The sequence below is a fragment of the Manacus candei genome, unplaced genomic scaffold, assembly GCF_025592945.1.
Source record: "Manacus candei isolate 608988 ecotype Guabito, Panama unplaced genomic scaffold, ASM2559294v1 h1tg000014l, whole genome shotgun sequence".
Taxonomy (NCBI): domain Eukaryota; kingdom Metazoa; phylum Chordata; class Aves; order Passeriformes; family Pipridae; genus Manacus; species Manacus candei.
In genome coordinates this window covers 33,817,343-33,837,498 of record NW_026138062.1, presented here as the reverse complement: position 1 = coordinate 33,837,498, position 20,156 = coordinate 33,817,343, and the positions used below count along the sequence as shown (strand labels likewise).

The following is a 20,156-nucleotide window of genomic DNA, read 5'->3' as shown; positions in this document are numbered from 1 at the left end:
TCTTTCCAGAAAGATGATTTAAGGAGTATTTTAAACTCACTAGCTGGACATTTTCTTTCCTCTTCCATTTCTGCATGAACAGATTGATGTTAGGAAACCTTTTCAGAGGTACAGATAAGAAAATTGTTCAGATATTTTTTTTAATGTCTAGTTAAAATACTTAGAGCTTTGTCCACAACCTTATAAAGGATAATTTGACCAAGTACTCTTCTGCACCATAGGATTATTAGTTTTTTGCAAATCTAAAATAAAAACTGCAGCGTTCATAAAACAGTTCAAAGTTCTTTCAGCATCTCTTGAAATTTTAGTGCCTGACTCATTGCCCTAAATAAATAGAGGAAATGGAAACACTCTCACTAACTTTACTGGAAACACTCTCCCTGACTTCACTGGCTTTGGTAACAGGTCACCATAACAGCTGTTTTAACCAAAGCTTAACCAATTAATCAAGCCTGTATTAACCAATGCACTCCTTGAATCACTTTAATTTTGATAGGCTAAGAGAAAAACTTAGATTGAACTCTGTAGCTACCTAACTGTTGATATAAACCCAGTGGGGTTTGTTTTGGTGCAAAGAGCCTGAGATACATCTTTGTAGAATTCCTTTGATGTCAACAAAAATATGGAAAACTTTCCCTAGTTTTGGTCATCTGGTTCCTCTGGAGTGGGACACCAAAGAGTTGAGGGTGCATCTTAAACTTGGGTTTTTACAGGTCAGTCTTCATTTAACCAAAGATAGCTCAAATAGTCTTTGCAATGAATAAAAAAGTGAGAAAATTATTACTTGGATGAGTTCAGTTCAAGACAGTTCCTCCAAACCCAGGATGAGGCAGGATAACTCTCAGCGGTGCATGAGATCTGCGTGAACAACTGCTGCATCGTTATTTCAGGCTTTCCTACAACAAGATAGCACAAGACTTGAGGACATGGTTTAGTGGCATGCTTGGCAGTGCTGGGCTTGTTGGACTCTGTGATTTTAAAGGTCTTTTCCAACCTCATCAGTTCTGTGATTCTGTAAGACAGTTTCTGTCAGTGACAATATACAGTGACAATTCTATCAGATTTCAAGTGACAATACCCTGTACACTTTTGTGTACTGTATCTGCTGAGACCAAGGTCTGCTTTTGTGTTTTCAAAATAGCCCACCCACATGTCACTGTGGTGAAGGGGAAGTCCCGCAGTCCTGCAGTCTTCCTCCTCCCTCAGTTCTGTGGATGGCAGTGCGGGCAAGGCAAGGGGAGCAGCCACTCCTCTGTATGGGCACAGCAAAACCAAAACAATGGCAGAGCCAAAATTAGAAGCCTTAACTTCTGCTTTTCTGACTCTGAACAAGCTATTGGCCCTAGGACTGCCCTGACACTCCAGTTCTGGGGGTCCAGTTCGTACAAAATGTGCACAGGATATATCCCTGCACACATAACATATCATAAATAATGCTCCCTGACCTGGCATAAGAGAGACATGCTCCAGTCATGTGGCAGAACTGAGATAACTGACAGCATCGGTCAAGACTGTGCATGTGTAAATCATGGGTTTCTCATGTGGCTCATGTCATTTCTGCAGCAGTCATATATGTTACAGCTCTGTAGAATTAGAATACAGTCACTGTATTTTACTGAGCTCCTAAGCTTGTAATTTTCTTAAGAAGCATTAATTTTCTGAGTATCTACTAATTTCTCATATTCTCTTTATGATAGCCTAAAGGAAAGAAAAAAATTAGTAACTTTCTCCTCCTTGTTCTGTTCTCCATCCCCGACCAAGACAAGAAATACAACCCACAAGCATCCAGTGTCTTTCTCTGACCCCGTGCCTGGATTTCAGTAGTGGAGTGCAGTGTGAAGAGAATCATGTATTTGCCTTGTGATCCTCCATTTTTAACAATAAATCTGTGTAAATGAAATGGCAAATACCAAGGAAAAACAACAATAGTTTAATTTATACCAGTGACAATGTCTCAGACTTTGCCAAATCTTCACAGGGATAGTTTTCTCACTTACTTCTCACGTAGAGAGTGAATTTTTTTGTCACAACCATATCATCATTTTCAGCATAAAATATGTATATCCCAGACTGGCGCTGATGGTTGCAGAACTTTGATGACATGCTGCGGAGCAAAGAAAAACAAAGAAGAAAAAGGACAAAAAAATTGACTTGAAAAAGATTTTAAATGTAGTCAAGACCCATACATATGCTGGAAACAGTTCTGCATCTTCTAATGAAGAACACAGGGGAAATTTTTTTTGACTAGAGAATATAAATCCCAGAATCTAACAGTCTTTGTGGGAGTATATTTTTTTTCTGCAGTATTGATTTCATTCTGCATTTTTTCTCACAGGGCCTGGAGTGCACATAGGCTGTCAAGCTGTTATTTTGTTACCGATCCATTGGAAGACAAGGCACGTAACACATCCTGGCACAGATGCTAAGACCAGCAAAGGATCAAACTCTCTACTCTCCAAAGAACTTTGATGGGACTTTCTAGCTGATATGACAAATAGTATTAAGAAACAACAATGACAGGGAGGATTGTAAGAGATAAACCTCTCCAAATGGAAAGATCTCATGGAAACTCAGGAATGAGGTCACCATCATAAATTTATTGTCAATGAGACGGAACACCAACCATCAAGATAGTTCTGCAGGAGGAAGACCAGATTTCTACTAATCCCTGTGGCCTTTGACCCAGTGGATGGCAGAAAACCAAGACCCACACCATGCAGGAGACAGCTTGTGACAATGGAAATGATGAGAGAGGGCTCTAACAAGTCACCGGGCAGAAGCTAACAACTGAGAACTGAAGCAACTCAAAGATTCATGCATGACTGTCCTGTTGTCACTGGTTTATGAGATGTGAGATGAGGCAGAGAGGAGGGAATATACCAACTTACAGAGATGGTATCCTATTTCTGTGCTTTTGACTAGGTTATTGTTGTGAGGACAATTGTCAAATTTGAATGGCAGATAATGCAGTTCATCAACATTAGAAGCGCAACCTAAGAAAATCTCTCTTAGGTTTAGTTGCTGACATTTGGGGATAGACGGTTTTGCTGACAGCTCAAGGATAACCATGTAGAATGTCCTCAACTATGTTTAAGTGGTAAAGACAAGCAGGCACATCAGTGAGTTTGAAGCAAAGAAGGAAAAAAAAGACAGCCTGCAAGGTAAAAGAAAGCAGTAATGAGATAGAAATCTAGAGATCTAAGATCAGAGTATTTCTCATTAAGGAAGATACATACAAAGGAACTAAGTATTGCCTTGAAATTCTAGACCAGGAAAACTTGTGTTGAAGCCACCGGCAGTTTTGTCTTCTCACTAAGGCAACATCTTCTTGTAGTTATTGACTTTTGAATGTCTTCATCTGAAATAGCCTTAAAGTTGTCCTTTAGACATGTCCTCATAGACAATTTAAAATTAGAACCCTTTTAAGCTGACTCAAGATGGATACTGAAGACAGGAAAAAACACCAAACCCCAAACCAAAAATGATGAATTGCTTTTGAAATCCCAGGGCTGAAGGATTATATCCTAATGAAATAATGGGAAAAAATTCTAAAACAATATCTTTGATACATGAAAATATCAGGGTATGTGAGCTAAATATTATAAATTCTAACAGAGGTCATAGTGTTTATGAAAACTCATTTGCTCTTAGGAGGGAAGTGAAAATCAACAGTGTGCTGAAACAGAGAGACAACAAAAGCAAATAGAAAATGGAAATTCAGGAGAAATGTCTGAAAACACATAAGGGTAGTGATAGGAGAGATGGATCTCTGGGATTTGAAATGAAAAGCTAAAGAAAAGAACAGAGCTAATTAATACAATTCAATATGACCTATAATCAGGAGGAACAACTTAATAAGAAAATGGCAGAAATAAAAAAAGGGAAAAACAGGAAATGAAAAAGGATATGAAAGGAACAAAGTAGAAGTGTTGGGAGACAGGATTACACAGAAATCAACTAAAATACGCAAAGTGAGACTCGCAATAGGTTTACATATGTGATGACCTTTCTCTTGTAGTTTCGGGAAACTTTCTACTTTAAAATCATGTTGAAATCTGCAGTGCTACAGCTTGCAGGTAGAATCTCGTGACATCCTCACCTCTTGCTGCTTCTTTCCTCAGGTGAGATGTGCCTATCCAATGCTTGTATTCAACCAAAATTATAGTTGTGTATGTATAGTTGTGGGGGTTATTTGTACAGAAGAATGTACTTGTCAGATGAAATAATCACCAAACTCAAACTCAAGTACTTTTTCCTCAATCATATTTTTTTCCATAAAATAAATAGAATGATAAAACAATGCAAAATATAACTACCCAAAAATTAACCTTAAAAAAATCTATTTATCCAATAGCACAGTCAGACGGATGGCTGAGTTGTCTGTTTGAAGCGAGCGCCAGGCCAAACCCCAACAATACTTGGTGGCTGTGATCGTGGCTATGGCCATGGCTGTGGCTGAGCCAGCCAAGAACACACAGCTCCAGGGACACAGGCTGGACTTTTCCCCATCCGGCAGGTGGGGATCTGCACTCGGCAACTGCTGCTTCTGTGCTGCAAAGGCTATCTGAAGTGACTCATAAATCCCAAAGCACCAGCAGTTGCACCTTTCCAATTAACAAGGGTTACCTAAACTATTTCAAGAGTTCTTGACATTATTATTGTTGGCCCAGTCCATAGCACCTTTATCTTATCTGCACTGAATTTACACCAGTTCTCAATCATCCAAGCAAAACTGACTGCTGCTTGTACAAGCGGTGAGAAGAGGTCCATATCAGCTGCAAAGCAAATCAACTTGGTGTTATCAGCTGGAGGGAGGTACCTATTGGACAAGGATGAGCAAATGCTCACGGTTGTCCCTCGAGACTTCATTTCCAAAATCAATCTTGACACAAAGTGCAGCTCTGCTGAGCCCATGTCAGGCATTGCAGATTAGTCACCAACACCCATGCAATGCTATCAAAGTTTGCTGACAGCCCCCACTTTATCAGCAGGGACAGAGTTCCTGTGGCCATTGCCAGGAGATGACAATTTGCTAATCTGAACTGAGCTGTCTCTGAACCTCACTGAGGTCTGACTCCAAAACACCATCTGATGCAGATGAAAAGGAAAATCTGTTGCAAAGGTGCCTTGACAAGCTAGTGGATAAAACTGAAGGTACCAAAATACTGCAGAAAGAAATCATAAAAAGTGTAATCCAGGCTATGACACAGCTTTATGGAGATGATAAGAGAGGTTTTAAGAATATGAGAAGAAATCAGTGCAGCCACATTAGTTTCTGCTCAGGTCCTGCTCAGTTTTAAAGTCAAAACTTGAAAAGAGCAGTCTGGCTTAAATCTCACTGAGGTGAATAAGAGCTGTTACCTTCAAAGCCATGGGACTACTCTGAAAGAAACTCTGAAGGAAATTAGATAATGTTATCAAGAAATTAGAAAGCCTAGGGAATGGAGAAAACATTAACCTTAAACAGGATGCATGCCAGAAGTTCATTGTAGGAAATAACAGAAAAGGTAGATAACTAACAGGTTTATTCAAAACATGTTTTGCTGCAGCAGCAGAAGAATACATGACCTGGGTAATGAGCAGAACGGTATGTTTCTGTGGCACAGGCACAGTCAAACAGATCTAACAGAGGTTTGGAAACTACAGGTCCCTGGACTTGATCTGAGCTGTTTGAAAGACACTGGGAACATCATCAAGAACAGGATGACAAAAGGGGAACATGCAGAACTTGTGACTCAGTACAAAAACTGCAGCAGATCTGAAACTGAGAAATTATATTAGAGAGAAAAGGAATGGTAAAATGCATATAAACTAAAAGGTTGCTAGATGCATAACTTACCAAAGGGTTTATTATAAACAGAGAATAAATTGATTCTACAAGTTATATATGTGAACTGTTGCTGAAAGCCAAAATTGTGTTTGAGTGCCTTTTGTTAACGTGGTTTCATCATGTGGCCCACCCACATTTTAAAAACACAGAGTACAAAACATGGACAGTAAACAATCCAAATGAGATAAAAAGAGGAAACATTATCATATTAAATTATTACAAAATACTCAAGTACCTGTGTCCATCCACATTGTAACTTCGTTGACATGGAAATGTTTTTTTGGAAAATAACCACATGCATCTAACTGGTGGATAAGCTGTAAAGTTAACTTCAAAGCAAAACTCTTCCTCATCAATTTCAAAATCTTCTTTAGAGTCAGTTACATTTATAAATCCCTTTTCTGGAGGAAAAAAAAAAAGAGATGTTAGGCTGGGCTGCTTAATGTATGTTTTTCATTTTGGTTATCGCAAGATAAAAAAAGCACTATCATCATGTTACATCACAAAAGGCATCCTGTTAAAATAAGATAATGTTTCAAAATAGTATTGAAATGTTGTCACTGTGTTCAGTTGCAGCTAAATGATTTGAGCCTGGTGAAGTTTTGTATTTGGTCAGACCAGAGCACTTAAAAATGCTTCAACATTTCTCCTCAATACGCCCTACAGAATCACAGGGTCAACAATGTCATTATTTATTTGGTTTGGGTTAGGTGTGTATTCCAGGTGTTAACAGCTGCAACTCCTGGCTTTTCACCTACAGGGAAGAAAAACCAGGGGGCACCAGCAGCATAATCAGATGCTGATAGTAGTTCTCCTTCCCTGAAACGAGCTGAAGATTTTTTAAATTAGTCTTGTATCTGCTCCTTTATTTCTCCATCTAAATTAGACATATTTCATGCAAGATGACAGCAACATGGAAAAGTGTTTTGAAGATGTCCATGAACCATGTGCTGCTGGCAGTTGCCCTGCTAGTGTGGGATTTGTTTCACCTAATGGAGATGTCTGAAGTTCTGTGATCCATCTAAGCTACTTGTTTGGACCTCTGATAAACTCAGTGGAATGAAACAGACATATCCAGATGTACCCTGTCGTAAAATAGAAGATAACGAAGATGTACTGAACTGCTTCTGGAAATATCTGTTTCTTGACACTGACTGTTGAAGGAACCAAATTCATTGCTGGGGCCAAATGTCTCATGACTTGAAATGAATCCTACCCAAAGAGACTGAAGAGCAGATGTGTGGGAGGAGGCTGTCCTGAAGATATCAGTGGGGTTAGCATTAGCTCTGTAAAAGTCACAGAACCATATACATTGGAAGAGATATCTAGTCCAATTCCTGCTCACAGTTGGTCCAACTAGATGAGATTGCTCAGAGCCATGTCCAGTTGAGTTTGGATATCTCCAAGGAAGTAGACTTTACAACCTCTGGGAAACTTGTGGCGGTGTTAATCAGCCACATGGTGAAAAACTGCACTGTAAAAATATTGCTAGACTGGGTTTTACTTTTGAGTGTTTTTCTTCTGGTTATAACCTTATATTCTGCTTGGCATGCTTTATCTCTGTCTTAGCTTACTGGTTTGAAAAATGCTACCTGAAAACTCCCATATAAACCAAAAAAGTGTCAATATTTTAAAACAAGAAGCAATTCCTTTCATGGCTGTTCTCCTGCTTTTTGATATTAAAGGCTTACTGCTTTTATAAATTGGACCTTCATCTTTTGGTCCTCATCCATCCAGGCAGAATATAATCTCTGTGTGTACTGTTAACAACACAACCAGCCAAGAGTAAAGGCTTTCTCCAGAGTGCATACAAGGACCTTGGAGCAGTGTATGCTGTTTCTCTGGAACATAACTCAGAAAAAAAAAGTAGTTTCTTTATTGAAGGAGAAACAAAATAGCACGTTATTGCTCAATTTATAATTTTTGGCAAGTTTAAGTGTATTTCTGACTACTTAAATTTAGTAATGACACAGAGGTGAGATGAAAGTTGAGACTGAACAAGTTTCTGTGTTTATCATATTTGTTTATTTGTTGCTTTAAACAAATTTTGCAAAAACAAATATTGCAAAATAGCTTACATATTCCTGAAGCAAGACTGTGTAGTGCTAAAAATTCTTTATTCAACACTGGTGGAAACTGAGCATAAGAACTGCAGAAACAAAGAGCCTTGCAGTTGCAGTCATTGGCATGATCTGTGTTGTGCTTTAAACTGGCCTAACCACCCTGCCTGACCTGACCAGCCACACAAAATGGGAAAAGTTGATGAAGTATCAGTTAGCAAAGAGCAAACCAAAGCAGTCTGGCTGCTATGCATTATTAGAGATTAGAAGAGCACCCATGCATATAGCTATGCTAGCCAGGCTCCCCAGGCAATGCAGTATGTGCCAATCAAATCACTTTTCTCTTGGTTAAGGTACATCACAATGATTCCCAGTGTAGCTATAGGTGTTGACCCACACACAGTAATGTTTTAAAGGTAGGACACAGACATGGGCAACTGAGTGAAATCTGTATCTATATAACTGCTGAAATGGAACCTGGCATGCTAGTATGAATTCACACCAGCCGTGGTTATCATTAACACATTATGCTAAAGGCTGGGGTGGATCAGAAGTACAGGATGTCCCTGCAGAGCCTTGTAGAGAGAAGCACAGCTGTTAGCGCTAGGTATGACAACATTACCTACTTTTATCCACCTTGTAAGTAAACAAATAGATTTTTTCTTCAGGAAAGACAGTGAGCCCTCAGAATTTTTGTTGGCATAAGGGCTATTAAAAAGGGTACAGATGATCATTGTAGGTTCGTGTCTTGCAGTGAAAAAATACCCTTCTCAGAAATATAGCCTTCCAGGGACAGTGACTCAAATATTCCCTGTGACCGTCACACATATTCACACCTGATAGCTTATATATCCAAGAAGCCACTATTTCTGACCTGTGCACACTACTGATAAAGAGGAGGATCTTGCCCTACCTCTACAGTATCCTCTCACTTCTACATTCCTGTTCACTAAGATGTATGTAGCAAAAAAGCCCAGGTATCGTATTTCGTTACTGTAAATGATGGGAGAACTTCCCGCTCAGTGGTTAGCAGAATCTGAAAAGAGGATATTGCACTGGGAAAGTAATTTCTGAAGAGATGGGGGTAACTGTTCTCACTTCCTATCATTCCTTGCCTAGGTATTGTAAGCCCTGAGAGCAACTCCATCTAAGGTCAAACACACGGTGAGTGCTTCAGAGAGCCTTGTTATCAGAGGCAACTCCAACTCCAGGCACACTAGTCATTAAACTACTCCCGGTGCCTACTCCAGAAGAATGGTTCTACCTACAGCTTTCCTTTTTATGCTTTTTTTTCCAGATTTGTGCCTATTTGTATACTATTTCCATCTGAGAAACAAGTTTTGCAGTTGGGACTGTTCTCAACTAACTTCAACACCACTGGCTTTTAAATCGACATATTGCTTAAGTAGAATGAAGTTTCCTTTTTAAAATTCTCAGACCTTATGTAGCTTGGCACCAGTAAGATGGTTCCCTTTAGTGCCTGGAGAGCAGGAGACACTCAGAACAAAGGATAACATTGGAGTAGTTGTCTTTCTATTTTCAGGTTTTCCTTCGGATCCATCACAGCTGCAGCAGCACTTTTGCATGGCAGCTTGCCATCTTTGTCAGCATTCGTTCATCACTCGACAATCTGTTGGGGCTTACATTCTCCATTAACATAAAAGTTTAAATTTATTTTCAGCTACTAGTTACACGTGTTTTGGAGCTAAAATTCTTTCTCAGATTTACTCTCCCATAAAAAAATTGGCAAACTCAAATGGCTTCTTGTCAGTCACTTCCTTGCCATAAGAGGAAATGGTCATTTCTCATTTGTTCTGGGTTTTGTGTAGGAAAACCTGCCAGCAAGAACCTTCCAACTGTTTGATTCTGTCCTGTTGGACCCAGATCAGGCCCACAGAAGTAGATTTCATGTCTACTTTTTTTCTGTATAAGAGCAACAATCACCTGAAAGGTCCATACAAAACAGCAGAACAGAGGCCAAAAGAATGTCTGTCTTACATCCCCACCCTCAAAAGCGCAGCAAAGGTGGGGTGGAAATGCCATATGTGAGTAGGGGAGGTGCAATGGTGAGGAGGAGACTGAGTCCATGGCTACAGCTTTTAAAAATCCATGCTGAAGTCACAGCAGGATACTTCTGTCTCACATTGGTTGAAGCCAGTCAGTGGTCATACCAGACTGACCAAACTTACATACAAACCATCAATAGCTGAACACACAGGGCAGGACCATACTTCTTGTATTCTTGGTCAGCTCCAGCAGTGCTTTAGCTCTAGTTCTTTGTATCTGCTCTGCAGCTCCACTTGGTGACACAGAGAAGGGCTCCACAACTATAGAAGTCCCTGCTGCCCAGAAAGCCCAAGCCATAGCCCCCAGGGACCCTATAGCTTTGTGTCCCCACAAAAAGCCACTGGCTTTGCAGCACACTGGTTGAGCATCACCTACAGCAACATGAGATGAACCCTGGCCTGTGTTTCTAAAGATCCCATTGAAACAATCATATGGACTAGATCTCTAACCAGTGCCATTTAATTTCACTTCTAAAAGCACTGGGAATTATTATTAATGGGAACTATTTGAAAAGCAATATGAAGAAAAGGTTGATTGTATTCAGGTACCAGAATGACTCAGTTCAAATTAATCTCTTGGCTCTCTTGGGCTGCCAGTAAGTGCAAACAGACCTTTTCCTTAGCAAAGGAACTATAAACATGTACTGCATACCTGCAAGTAAAGAACTGCCACATGGAAAGTAAAGCAAAACATCCAGTTGAGGAAAAAAATTCATACCAGGGATTGGAATTACCTAAAACTGTAACCAAAGCAGTTTGATTCGGATGAGCAGTAGAAGAACAGGTATAACGTCCACTATCACTTCTTCCTGCTTCTGAAGCAAACATATACTGGATCCGAATTGCTGAGTGGTCTGCTGGGTAGTCTAATCCTTCAAACAGGTGATCCTAGTTTTCAACAGAGATTCCAATTTAATCAGTTGATAGTGCCCAATACTACCAATTTTAAAATATGCCCTGTCTTCTTACCTGAACTTCTCTGTTTTCAGAAGATAATTTTATTCTGAATTTATAATTATGGTGAACAGCTCTGCATCTGATCAGCAATGGTTCCCCGACCTTAAGTAGCAGTTCAGGTAAAGGTGATGCTTGCCTTTCATTCAAATCTACAAAATCAAAACAGACACTGAAACGACTATCACTTTGCCTGAAAAAATGCTTGGTTAGATCAACATTTTTTCTGCTAATGCTGCATAGATATTCACTATTTATTCATTGCAATGATAATTACAATAATCATGAAATTAGTAAATTTGATGGATTTAGATGCCTCAAACCAAATTTTGTCATAATTTACAAGATATCTATAGGGCACAGGTGCAAGCACACAGCTTAGCTCAGGTCAGGTTTATTAAGAAAACAACAGAGAAACAAACCTTCATATATACGTATAAATTAAAAATTATTTCTATGTGTATATATTTGAGAACATCTTAAAGAGCTTTTCCATGCAACACAGTCCTAAAAGCATGAATAAAAAGTCAATACATGCATAGCAAATATAGAAAAGCAAGAAGTTTTCTACAGAGACCACAAAGAGCTATTGGAATTAGGTTTTAAAGCTGTTACAGAGCAACATATTCACTGTTAGATTTGTTCCAGTGATTACAAACAAGTAGCTTAGCCCATAAAGCATACTCAGATGAATAGTGCAACTAATTTCAGTGTCAGGACCGAGCTTGCATGCAAGAAAACCTTAGAGTGAAGTTACCTATTGTAAAGAGGCTGGTGCATTCTCTGCCCAGGACATTAACTGCACAGCACCATATGTAAGTTCGAAATAATTCATGTTGTACCATCTGTAGGTCATCTATTTCTCCAGTTTCTTCATGCATTTTATCAGGGCAACTGCAATTACAAGCACAATTATTCATTGACTCATTTGGTTAACCTCAAGAAACTAAATCTGATAAATCTCCAAGCCATGAGAATATGCAAACAATAGTGGGAAAACTGGATCTTACATAGTTGAATGAAAAGGAACTAGGAAAGATGAAGATAAGAAAATAAAAATTTCACAGTCTAGGAAGAAATGTGGGCTGAAACGACCTGAATATGCTCAAACTGGCTCATAGACAGGTAATGATGTAATTAAAATCCAGATAAGAGTGAAATCATAGAGACTAAGCTTTCACACCACATCTCTGAATTCCTGGTGGTGGGAGCTACTGCAAATCCAGCAGCCTTTATGAGACCCAGATCCCAAATGACCACACTGCAGAGAAAGGCATTATTCCCACTGTTAATAGAATAAACTTTATATATTAACAGAATGGGAAAAATTATTTAGCTCACAAAATTATGATCTCTTGTAATATCCTCCCAGTTCTAATGCTCCAAGTGAAGCGCATAGTGACTGGGAAAAGGGAAACGTAAGAAAGGGTAGAAAGGAAGATTGTGGGAACTACCAACCTGTCAGCCTCACTTCTGCACCTGGGAAGATCATGGAACAGATACTCCTAGAAGCTAGCCTAAGTTATATGGAGGACAGGGAGGTTATTTGAAACAGTTAGCATGGCTTCACCAGGGGTAAGTCCTGCCTGACCAACCTATTGGCCTACTATGATGGAGTGACAGTAGCAGTGGATAAGGGAATGGCAACAGCTGTCATCTACCTGGATTTCTGTAAAGCGTCTGACACGGTCCCCCACAATATCCTTCTCTCTAAATTGGAAAAATACAGATTTGATGGGTGGACTGTTTGGTGAATGGGGATTTGGTTGGGTGGTCGCATCCAGAGAGTAATGGTCAATATCTTGGTGTCCATTTGGACATCAGTGAAAAGCAGCGTCTTTCAGAGCTCTGTGTTGGGACCAGTACTAATATCTTCATCAATGACATAGACAGCAGGATCGGGTATATCCTTAGCAAGTCTGCAGATGACATCAAGCTGTGTGGTACACTTGGTATACCTGAGGGATGGGATGACATCCAGAGGGACCTGGACGAGTTTGAGAAATTGGCCCATGGGAAACTCATGAGGTTCAAAAAAGCCAAGTGCAAGGTGTTGCACCTGGGTCAGGGCAATCCCTAGTATCAATACAGGCTGTGGGATGAATGGATCCAGAACAGCCTTGCAGAGAAGGACTCAGGAGTACTGGGATGAAAAGCTGGACATGAGCTGGTAATGTGTGCTTGCAGCCCAGAAAGCCAGTTGTATTCCGAGCTGCATCAAAAGCATCATGGCCAGCATGCGGAAGGAGACAATTCTGCCCCTCTACTCTGCTCTCATGAGACCCCCCTAGAGCGTTATATCCAGTTCTGGGGCCCTCAACATATGAAGGATATGGACATATTGGAGAGAGTCCAGAGGAGGCCACAAAGATGATCAGAGGGCTGGAACACTTCTCCTGTTAAGACAGGTTGAGAGAATTGGGGTTGTTCAGCCTCAAGAAGAGATAGTTCCAGGAAGAAATTATAGCACCCTTCCAGTAATTCAAGAAGGCTTATAAGCAAGATGAGGACAAACTTTTTAGCAGAGCCTGTTATGATAGGACAAGGGATAACAGTATTGAAATAAAAGAGGGTAGATCTAGACTAGACATAAGGAATATTCTTTTCCTGATGAGGATGGTGAAACATTGGTACAGGCTGCCCAGAGTGGTGGTGAATGCCCCATCCCTGGAAACATTCAAGATCATTTTAGTCAGGGCTCTGAGTAACCTGATCTTATTGAAGATGTCCCTGCTTATTGCAGTGCGCTTGGACTAGGTGACCTATAAAGGTCCCTTCCAACACGAAGTATTCTACAGTTGTATGATTAAAATTTCAAATAAATGTGAAAAACTAGAGGGAAATCAAATACCTTTGATTTGCTCCTCTGACATCAGAATACTAGAATCTGGAATAACACTCTTAAAGCCAAGAGCTGACAGTTTCCAAAAGAGCACAACAGTCAAAATTTCTAAGAAAAATATGTTGCAGACATAGGTTTTCAACCATCATGTGGGTGTGCCAAACAGCAGAGCCCATCTCAAAAAATTCTGAACCAAAAGGTCTTTTTCAGTTATCTCCCCAGCTCACTAGGTGCACTAAACAGTGTAGAATCATAGAATTATTAAGGTTGGAAAAGACCTCTAAGATTATTGAGTCCAACCATCAACCTAATGCTGCTGTATTCACCATTAAAACGAGTCTCCAAGTTACACTTTTACTGAACACTTGCAAGGATGGTGACTCAACTACTTCCCTGGGTAGCCTGACCAACCTTTCAGTGAAGAAATTTCTCCTAATATGCAATTTAAACCTCCCCTGGCACATCTTGAGGTCATTTCCTCTCATCCTGTCACTTCTTCTTTAGAAGATGGGAAACTTTCAGTTTAGAGATATAACACACATATAAACATACACCATACCTCTTTTCAGGTGTTTTGCAGAATATCCATTCCACTGAGGGCTGGGGGTAGCTCTCAGATATGCACTCGATAGAATCCGAATTTTCCCTTTTCCTGAAATGGGGCTTGCTTGGTTTTTCTGTTAAAAATCATGCAAATGTTTAAGAATGATGAAATGATTATGAGACAGTGTTTTGCTCATTTCATAGTAAGTGAAGTTACAGAGCTGTAATTTTTTCAGGAGGTTTCAACACTGAGGGACCAGAAAATTATTCGGCCCTAGCAGTGTTGTGAGCTGGTCTCATGAGCTTTTCAGCCTTGATTGCTAAATTCACGGGTTCCCTGTACCAAAGGCCTGCATCCTCCCTATACATCAGGGGATAATCCTGAAACTGGTACTGAAAGGTGTTAATTTGCTGTGGTTGCTATTTATTTCAATGGGCAGGAGCACAAATACCTTTTGAAATCACATCCTAAACCCTTCCTTTGGTGGAGTATCTGATGAAGACTACAAAGTCTGTACACAAAGTAGGATTGTTGCATACTTCTCAGTCAGATCAGATACAGGATAGAAACACAACGGGTGATAATGACTTCTGAAAGCAGACTTTTCTACCCTACATCTGTAACCCAGAGGGAAATGATTTCTGGGCGATTCCCAGTACCCTGAACCTATCAGGCACAGATTTGGACTAGGCACAAAAAATTTAATGTGTTAAAACCGCTGAAGATTTGACTCAAAATGCAAAACACTGAGTTTGGCTTTAGGTCATCTTTCAATGAAATTACAGCTTCCATCCAAAAGAGTGACATTTTCTTCAGTCATACTTCCACTGCCTGCAAGGTGACATGCTAAGGTGAAACTAATACTTATGACTTTTTAATTTCTTTCCTCATTTAGCTCTTATAAGCTGGGCCTAGAAGGTTTAGTTCACCTACAGAGATTCACATCCCAGTTGAAGGATTCACATCTAGCCTGAAGGATTTTATGAGATGTAATTATGATATTAGATTCACAGGAGCAAAGAGAATGCAATCCAAGCAATTGATATGGAAGAGACCTTTATCGACAGTGTTTCAAACTATTCTTGCTTGTGCATGTAATAACATTTTACCTCTAAAGCCTAATTGATACAGTAGAGATGGCAATCCTTAATGAAAGATTTAATACCTTGTCCCCTCAATGAAGCTGTTAAAATTATAATTGAGACATACAATAAGCTTTCAAATAAAACAAGGAGAGATTGGAGGTGACTTTCTGACACTTGAGAAAGAAAAAAATTAAAGAGAAGAAATATTTTAAAAGATGGAATAAAAAATATTGATTTGTTACAGTTTATTAAAAACAAGGCAAGTAGTGATGATTGGCTCTTTTCAGACAAAATAATATAGTCTTTATTTTCTCTCAAAAAATTGTGTCAACATGGGTCTTTTTTTGCTTTGAGATGTTTTTGGACACCCCAACTTAGAAACAGAAGTTTGCACTTTGTTGCAGCAGTTGCCTTTGCATCAGAGATGTCTCTTGTGTTAACCTTGAAAAAAATCAATCAAATCCACTCCCAGCCTTTCAAAAAGTCATATCTCACAGGTGCTCTGTCATGAACATTTAACAACAGTTAAAATCTCAGCTTCTTGGGCACTCTTGTGTGAGCAGCTGCAGAACTGATGGGGTTAGGGTTTTACTCTAAAACACAGTAAATTACAAGTAAAGGCTGACAATGAGAAGAGGGACACTTTCTTTCACCTTCCCTCAGCGTACCTTTGCTGAACACAGAATTGTAAAAGGAAAAGCTGTGAGAGAAGTGAAAGACCCAGCAGCAGGCACAGGTGGAAAAGTGGCAGTGGCTCAAACTGTGACTTGGGAGCACCAGAGACCAGAATATGAAAGGCACATCCTGATCTGGTCCAGACTACAACCCAGCCAGCAACACCAGAATAAACAGGTTAAAATGAAAGCAAACAAATGTAGCCCAAAAGCTTTGAAAGCACACAAAAGCCACTCTCGATTTGTCCTTCTTGTCACAGAGGGGAATCTCTCACACAGAAGAGAGCTACCATGCATTTACATCCTTATTTGTTCATTTGCATGGTTTATTGACTGAAGAAAGATGATTCTCACAGTTTGTGATGCTGACTTCAGCCTCCAAGTCCTATGCTAATCTAGGAAGATGATTGAAATGCAGCTCATGGAAGCTTCATTGCTTTGGCTGAACTTGAGCCTCTGCCCTTGAACCTATTGATGGTATGACCCCTTTCATGTAGATATACTCACTTCGGATGAGAACAGGCACAACTACTGTGTAATTGCTGGTTTCACTTGTGACCAAGAGAGCGTATTTTCCAGCTTGTCCTTCTTTTATTTGAGAAAAAGTCAAAGATGTAATATATCTATAAAACAGAAAGTAAAGTGGTATTTGTCATGTTAACATAAAGAAGGTAATATGCAGCACACACAATGAAATGTTAGCTCTTTAGCTCTGCAAAACCCACTAGTATTCATTATTTACATAGTGCCCTCCTACACAAGCACACATAGGAACTTACAGACACGAGTACCACATGCTTAATGCTGAGCGTTGGGAAGGAGGGGCTTCCTGAGCTTAAGACAGTTCAGGAGTTCCACATCAAAACGCTTTACCTAGGAGTTTTGCACAAGGAGGCAATAATTCAGTCTCAGGTTCCAGCCCAGGTTTGGTTGTGAGAATTAGAATGCTGTTGCTGTTGTTCCTGATCTTCTCTGTGATCCTAAAAGTCATATAATTCTTCATGCCTCAGTTTTTTGACTATAAAATCGCAATTTTCCCACATGAGCACCACAAAGCTCAAATAGATCAATGTCAGAAAGCCCCTGGAGACCCCCACACATGATGCTATACAAATTAAAAGAACAAGTTTATTTTGGAATGTTCTAAGATTCATGTGTGTACATATATCTAAATGACAATCAGCAGTGTGCAGCTGGGTGACAACAGTTGAGAAAGATTAGGAGATTGAAAAAGATAATACATAATGTGAAATCGATCACATAGAGTACTTTCCATTTGAATCCTAAAGGAAATGACCTTTTAAAAGCTCTTTGATCCAGTACATCCTTTGACTTACCGATTCTCTGAGTCCAAAAAAAGTTTACAAGCTTTTCTCTCTTTAAAGAACCAAAAGCATGAAGTGATATTTGAAATTCTCATTATTATTCTTAATTCAATATCTTGAAATAGATTGACTTCCACATTTTTAATTGTTTTATAGCTATTCTCTGTTCCTTGAGAATTCAAATAACACCCAAGATCTTCCAAAATGTTAGAAATCTGCAATGCAGAAGGACAGATTGTTAGGTATTTACGAGTAATTAACTTTATTTGCCAATATACGAATAAAAATTATAGTAAAATAACACCTTCATTTTGTTTGGTTTGGGGTTTTTTTTCCATTTCTACTGTCAAACTTATTCATAAATATGTTGAGTTCTACTGCATGAGGAAACTTTACAGGTTTGCTGTTGAATTAGTTAATTCTGTTCTCTAGACAGAGATCACAAAACAATTTTAGCCAGAAACTCGATAACTTCCCTTAGTGATATATGTTATTCTTTACACTCAACTTTGTTTCTTTTTATTTAGAACTGTAGGAAGGCAGAGAACTACAACAAAACCTGTGTGTTTGCAACCTTAATGCAAAGGCAGGGTCGGAATGTTGGGTTTATTTTAGCATCCTACTACATGTCACTGCATCATCTGGCTAGACTGCTCCTCAACTCCTTGGGCGTTTTAGTAGGTAAGGAACATTGGGGCTGGATGCGTTCATGGTTTTCATTTCCTCACCATTGCATATGGCTAAAGGAGAATTGCAAACAGGAAGAGAACACACTGCAGTCATTCTGAAAGCCACCAGTGGAATAATGAGTCTCTAGATCAGCTGAGGCAAAAGGTGCCAAGTAAATAGCTCCATCTGAAGAGGAGCCCACAATGTCTCTATTATTTTGATGGGTGAAATTTATCCAGTGTAAGTTTATGAAAGGATGGAGTTCATTGCATTCTCTGCCCTGCAAATTTGCTTGGCTGGTTGGTTCTTCTCATTCCTTGCTCCTTTTTCCTTTTGATTGACGTGAAAAGTATCTAGAAATAATGGCCAAATTCTGCCTTGTCAGATACAAGGACAGCACAGCTTTGGCTGATACACCTTCATTTGTTATCTGATTTATTTGTTCAGAAATGAAAAAGATTTCATAAGACTTTCATGAAACAAGGATCCTCAGGAAATATTTTAATCGCAGGTCTCAGCTGATTTATAATTTAATTACACATCATCTCTTCTTGGATTTCTGCCACTTTGTGTCAAAAGAGAAGAAAATAAAGTTGTATTTGATTTATTGTCCAGTTTTGGTATCTAAGTCAAGGGATTTATGGGCTTTGGTGGTGGGAATAGAGGGCAGTACAACTTCCATATCAGTCCCAGTAGCCATGGCACACGCACACCATGTCAGGACACCCATTCACACCATGGCCTTGGAAATCCCCTCTTAAGGCCACATATTTTCAAATATATTTTTACATTGACACATTACTAGCAACATCCAGGAATATGACAGCATCAAGGTGTCAATTAAAAAGTCAGTTTTAGAGAAAACTGGTACTTAACTATTTACAGTTTCAAAGTATGAATTGTGATATATATATATATCCCTCTAACCTTCTGTAGTCATATTTGGCTTAACCTTGGTTATTTTGACTGTGACATCCTCACATCTTAAGGTTTAGTGAGTTGTAAGCTTCTGGGAAGGTATTTCTGGAATGGACAGGAACATTTTATAAGCAAATTGTTTTCTGCTATATTACCTTAGGAGATACTGATGTCTCTGATGCTCCTGAACCCTCAGCTTTCTGGCCGATAAACTCGCATGTGATCTCAGATGTATTTTGAGTTATTGTAGAAGTGAAAGCAACTGCTGTCATAACAAGAACTGCAAAACAGAAAGAGAAAACAAATCTAATAAAGTCTAGATGTCTGCTCAGAGATAATAATTTTAGTAAAAGTAAAATATAACAAAACTGTAGAAAGATTACATCTTTTAAAAAAGTGCCCAAATGCATATGCAGATATACTGTATGCATTTGCTAACTGTGCATTTGCGTGTTGAAGCTGAGTGGAAACTTTATTTGACCTTTCAAAAACACAAACACATCCCACTTTAGAAGTATGTCCCATAATATTGCAGAAAATGCCTAAAGATAAAAGCTTCTGTGTGTTACGGAGGCTCCTTTAGAAACCACATTACCAAAGACAGGGTCCCTCTTGCACTTCACTTCTGCATCAGTGTGTTGGAAAGGGCCCTGCAGCATCAAACCCTGCAGTGCAGGTCAGCGTTTGCCCATTGTGAGCCAGAGGATAACCATGCAGTATTCCTCCCACAGAAGGCAAAGGCAAGGATGGAGAGAATGAAGTACTGCCTGCTGTAGGAAATTAGAATTGAGAACATCTAAGGAACCTGAAGGTGAACAAGGCTGTGGGACCTCATGAGATGCATCTGTGAATTTTGAGAGAGTTGGCAGAGGAAGTGGCTAAGCCATTATCCATCCTATTTGAGAATCTGTGGAAGTCTTGTGAGGTTCCCACAGATAGGAAACGGGAAAACATAACTCTCATTTTCAAAAAGGAAAAAAAAAAGGAAGACTTGAGGAACCACAGGCCAGTCTCACCTCAGTGCCTGTCAAGATCATGGAACAAATCGCCCTGAAAACCATGAGAAGACATGTGGAAAATAAGGAGGTGACCAGTGACAGTCAACATGACTTCACTAAGGGCAAATGGCACCTGACAAATTTGGTGGCCTTCTACGATGGGGTTACAGTGTTGGTGTCTGAGGGAAGAG

General features: G+C 39.5%; 1 protein-coding gene across 1 annotated transcript in view; it reads right to left on the bottom strand.

Annotated features, from left to right (window-relative positions):
- The window catches only part of FLT3 (fms related receptor tyrosine kinase 3), a 32,125-nt gene extending 12,747 nt beyond the window's left edge, over positions 1-19,378 (bottom strand). Inside the window, exons 1-10 of the mRNA XM_051779077.1 lie at positions 19,123-19,378; positions 17,393-17,595; positions 16,563-16,678; positions 14,312-14,429; positions 11,668-11,804; positions 10,926-11,062; positions 10,691-10,844; positions 6,066-6,231; positions 1,998-2,104; positions 785-896 (exon numbers count right to left, since the gene is read on the bottom strand). Coding sequence (XP_051635037.1) covers positions 785-896; positions 1,998-2,104; positions 6,066-6,231; positions 10,691-10,844; positions 10,926-11,062; positions 11,668-11,804; positions 14,312-14,429; positions 16,563-16,678; positions 17,393-17,595; positions 19,123-19,377 — 1,505 coding nt within the window. The 5' untranslated portion in view covers position 19,378. The remainder of the gene's footprint in view (positions 1-784; positions 897-1,997; positions 2,105-6,065; positions 6,232-10,690; positions 10,845-10,925; positions 11,063-11,667; positions 11,805-14,311; positions 14,430-16,562; positions 16,679-17,392; positions 17,596-19,122) is intronic.
- Between the last annotated feature and the right edge of the window lie 778 nt (positions 19,379-20,156).